We start from the raw sequence: 3,233 nt of genomic DNA on the forward strand, positions 1-3,233 counted from the left end.
ATCTTTTGAGTGTGATTAAAATAAGACTATAAAATAAAACAGCAAAGAGTAAAAATTCCTATAGTACAGAATTAACGAACAATACTGCGGCCAATTTTAAATATAGCCACGGATAGTTTATAGTCTCATTTTAATTTAGGTTCCTTGCTAGAAATGATGTTACTTGCAACTCGTTCTAAATTCTTCGATGAATTACACTCGTAATCTGTACATATCTGCACGGATCAGGGTGTAGTCTGGCAAATTTTCAATCGGTCCAACTGCTGCGACTACTGGACACTGATCATAAATATATTTCATACCGACATCGTGAATATTTTTAGCAGTTACGCTCTGAAAAAAATGTTATATATCATAAAACTATACTATGCTCAAATGTTAAGACGAGATCACGCATTACGTACATCTATCCTAGCTTCAAGCTCGTGAAGCGGTATACGTCGGTTATAACAGAGCATCTGGCGACCGACGTCTTCACAAATTGCAGTTGTTCCATCCAATTGAAGAAGCATATTTGTCTTAAGAATATTTTTCGCGCGGTCCACATCTTTGTCAGTTACTGTTAAGCATAATCTTATCCATTCACGTTGTATGTTATACATGATGTGCTCACACATCATTGGATCACAGACGAAGTATACACCCCAAAGACCTGTATCCTACAGAATATAAATTGTTGACGTGTAGTAATTGCAAAGTTAATTATATAAAATAGCTCTAGTTATAATTTAGTAGAAAGTACTTTATAGCAAGTGTTGAAACTTTGATAACTGTGACATAACCCATCCAATGCGGAAGCTTCAGCCAGGCGACTTATATTATTTACACCTCCTCCTTGACTGCGATCCCATGCTCCTACAAGGGTATTCGCAACCATGAGAGGAATGTTATCTGGGTCTGTCCAGCCAGCCCCTTCAACGGCGATAGCAACATGCGCAAGAGGGATACTATCGTCACGGACTCTAATTTCGGATCCTGTGTAACGGCACGGCTGCAATAGTGGCGGAATTTCATCATAGAACGGCCCCTTCATTTGACCAAAATGTTTCTGGGCTAGGTCTACTAATGTTTTATGATTCACACCACCTGCACCAGCTAAAACAAATCTAAAAAAGAAAGAATACACCAACTTTTAGACATATAAGCATAATAACCTTAGTCTACCTTTGACCTCATTTTGTTATTTGGTTGACTTTAGATTTTTATAACATAATTGCATACCTAGGTGGACCATAGAATGTTTTCACATAATCAAGAAGATCGTTTCTCGTAATGCTCTTGATGTTTTTAGTAGGACCAAGAATCGTCCTTCCCAATGGTGTACCCTGATATGCACTAGCATGCAGGTGATCAAAAACAACTTCTTGCAGATTTGTTTCAACTTCCTGCATTTCTCTTAAAATAACACCACGTTCTCTTTCAATTTCGCTCTCGCCAAGCTTTGAGTTCTGAATGATGTCACTTAAAATTTCAATGGCTTTTGGTACATCTTCTGACAAGCATTTTGCATAAAACACTGTCTGTTCCCTGCTTGTGTAAGCATTCAAATGAGCACCCATGTTTTCAATTTCTAATTCTAAATCAGTTTGTGAACGTTTAGTAGTTCCCTGTTAATATTTCTCAATTTAATCATTGTTTCTAATATTTTATTTGAATTTAATGTGAAGAGTAGAACATACTTTGAAAGCCATGTGCTCCATGAAATGAGCAACTCCATTGTTTTCATCACTTTCAAAGCGACTACCTGCATCAATCCATAGGCCCACTGTAGCTGTTGGGGCTCCACTATCTTCAGTGGCAATTCTCATACCACAATCCAAAGTTGTTACTTGTGTTGCTGGTTGATTCATCAGCAATTCTTTTAAAGATGCTGATGTGGATTGCCATTGTTTTTGTACCTAATTACATTTAAATAGTTTCAACTTCCTGCATTTCTCTTAAAATAACACCACGTTCTCTTTCAATTTCGCTCTCGCCAAGCTTTGAGTTCTGAATGATGTCACTTAAAATTTCAATGGCTTTTGGTACATCTTCTGACAAGCATTTTGCATAAAACACTGTCTGTTCCCTGCTTGTGTAAGCATTCAAATGAGCACCCATGTTTTCAATTTCTAATTCTAAATCAGTTTGTGAACGTTTAGTAGTTCCCTGTTAATATTTCTCAATTTAATCATTGTTTCTAATATTTTATTTGAATTTAATGTGAAGAGTAGAACATACTTTGAAAGCCATGTGCTCCATGAAATGAGCAACTCCATTGTTTTCATCACTTTCAAAGCGACTACCTGCATCAATCCATAGGCCCACTGTAGCTGTTGGGGCTCCACTATCTTCAGTGGCAATTCTCATACCACAATCCAAAGTTGTTACTTGTGTTGCTGGTTGATTCATCAGCAATTCTTTTAAAGATGCTGATGTGGATTGCCATTGTTTTTGTACCTAATTACATTTAAATTATATAAAAATATCAATACTTGACAAAGAAATGAAAGATTAAATAATAATTATATAATTTACAATGCTGCTGAAACTACACTTAATGTATTAAAATAATTTAAGAAAAACACGACATCTGTCAAACTTTAAATATTCTGGCAGAACTACTGTACGAGATGACCTATAAAATAAGGTTATGATAACACGACACAAGTAGTTTCATCTGTAATATTGTAGTATCAAATAAATAGCATTTTATTTGTTCTTGATTAATAATAATTCATTATGTCTCTTCTATTGTATAGATTCGAAAGACGTATTCTTATTACGTAAGGAGTAAATGGAGTAAGGAATCTTTCGAGATTCCTGTTTATTTGAATCTAAATCCGATAAAAAATGTTTTGGTACCCCTTAGTAGTAAAACAAAACATCGTTCTTATTACCTTTACAAGGCTGGTTTTATTAGAATAAGTCCGCAACACGGAACTAACTTTAAGCAGACGAGTCGCCATTGCTTCGAATTTTCACACACACACTGACTCGCACTCTTACTGGCTATCAGGCTACTGCGGCCTTGCGGCCTGCGGCTACTGATCTTTTGAATCTTTTTAGAAGACAAGCACAGTGAGTGTACTCCCTATTCAGATGTTCAGATTCAAAGTTCTCTGGTCCTCTGTATATATGTTCAATGGTCCAAGTTACCATGTTTTATCGTCAGATAGCTGTACTGTTTCACATATGTATATGAAAATATGAAAATTAATTATAATTCCTTTTATTATTTATTTTACATTAGT

The 3,233-nt window shown here is 35.6% G+C and overlaps 1 protein-coding gene across 2 annotated transcripts; it reads right to left on the reverse strand.

Moving 5' to 3' along the window:
- Window positions 1-169: 169 nt before the first annotated feature.
- On the reverse strand, window positions 170-3,050 carry UQCR-C1 (Ubiquinol-cytochrome c reductase core protein 1). Of its 2 annotated transcripts, XM_018025557.2 has the most exons (6): window positions 2,880-3,050; window positions 2,221-2,439; window positions 1,222-1,607; window positions 743-1,106; window positions 405-659; window positions 170-333 (listed from the first exon to the last, which is right to left on the reverse strand). In XM_018025557.2, exons 1-6 carry the CDS (start codon window positions 2,946-2,948, stop codon window positions 193-195), a joined length of 1,434 nt encoding a protein of 477 aa, XP_017881046.1. In that variant the 5' UTR covers window positions 2,949-3,050; the 3' UTR covers window positions 170-192. The 2 variants fall into 2 exon arrangements, with proteins under 2 accessions (XP_017881046.1, XP_017881047.1); XM_018025558.2 differs by lacking the exons at window positions 2,221-2,439; window positions 2,880-3,050 and adding an exon at window positions 1,680-1,908.
- Between the last annotated feature and the right edge of the window lie 183 nt (window positions 3,051-3,233).

Source organism: Ceratina calcarata, unplaced genomic scaffold (genome assembly GCF_001652005.2).
Source record: "Ceratina calcarata isolate Rehan_Ccalc_2016 unplaced genomic scaffold, ASM165200v1 scaffold358.2, whole genome shotgun sequence".
NCBI lineage: Eukaryota > Metazoa > Arthropoda > Insecta > Hymenoptera > Apidae > Ceratina > Ceratina calcarata.

What these genes read in the sequence shown, in the direction of transcription:
- UQCR-C1 (XM_018025557.2), bottom strand. Translation starts at nt 2,948, where the DNA reads ATGGCGACTCGTCTGCTTAAAGTTAGTTCCGTGTTGCGGACTTATTCT. An exon ending in TGGAGCACATGGCTTTCAAA is followed by an intron (nt 1,608 to 2,220) that starts GTATGTTCTACT and finishes AAATATTAACAG; the next exon opens with GGAACTACTAAACGTTCACA. An exon ending in GTTTCAACACTTGCTATAAA is followed by an intron (nt 660 to 742) that starts GTACTTTCTACT and finishes TATATTCTGTAG; the next exon opens with GATACAGGTCTTTGGGGTGT.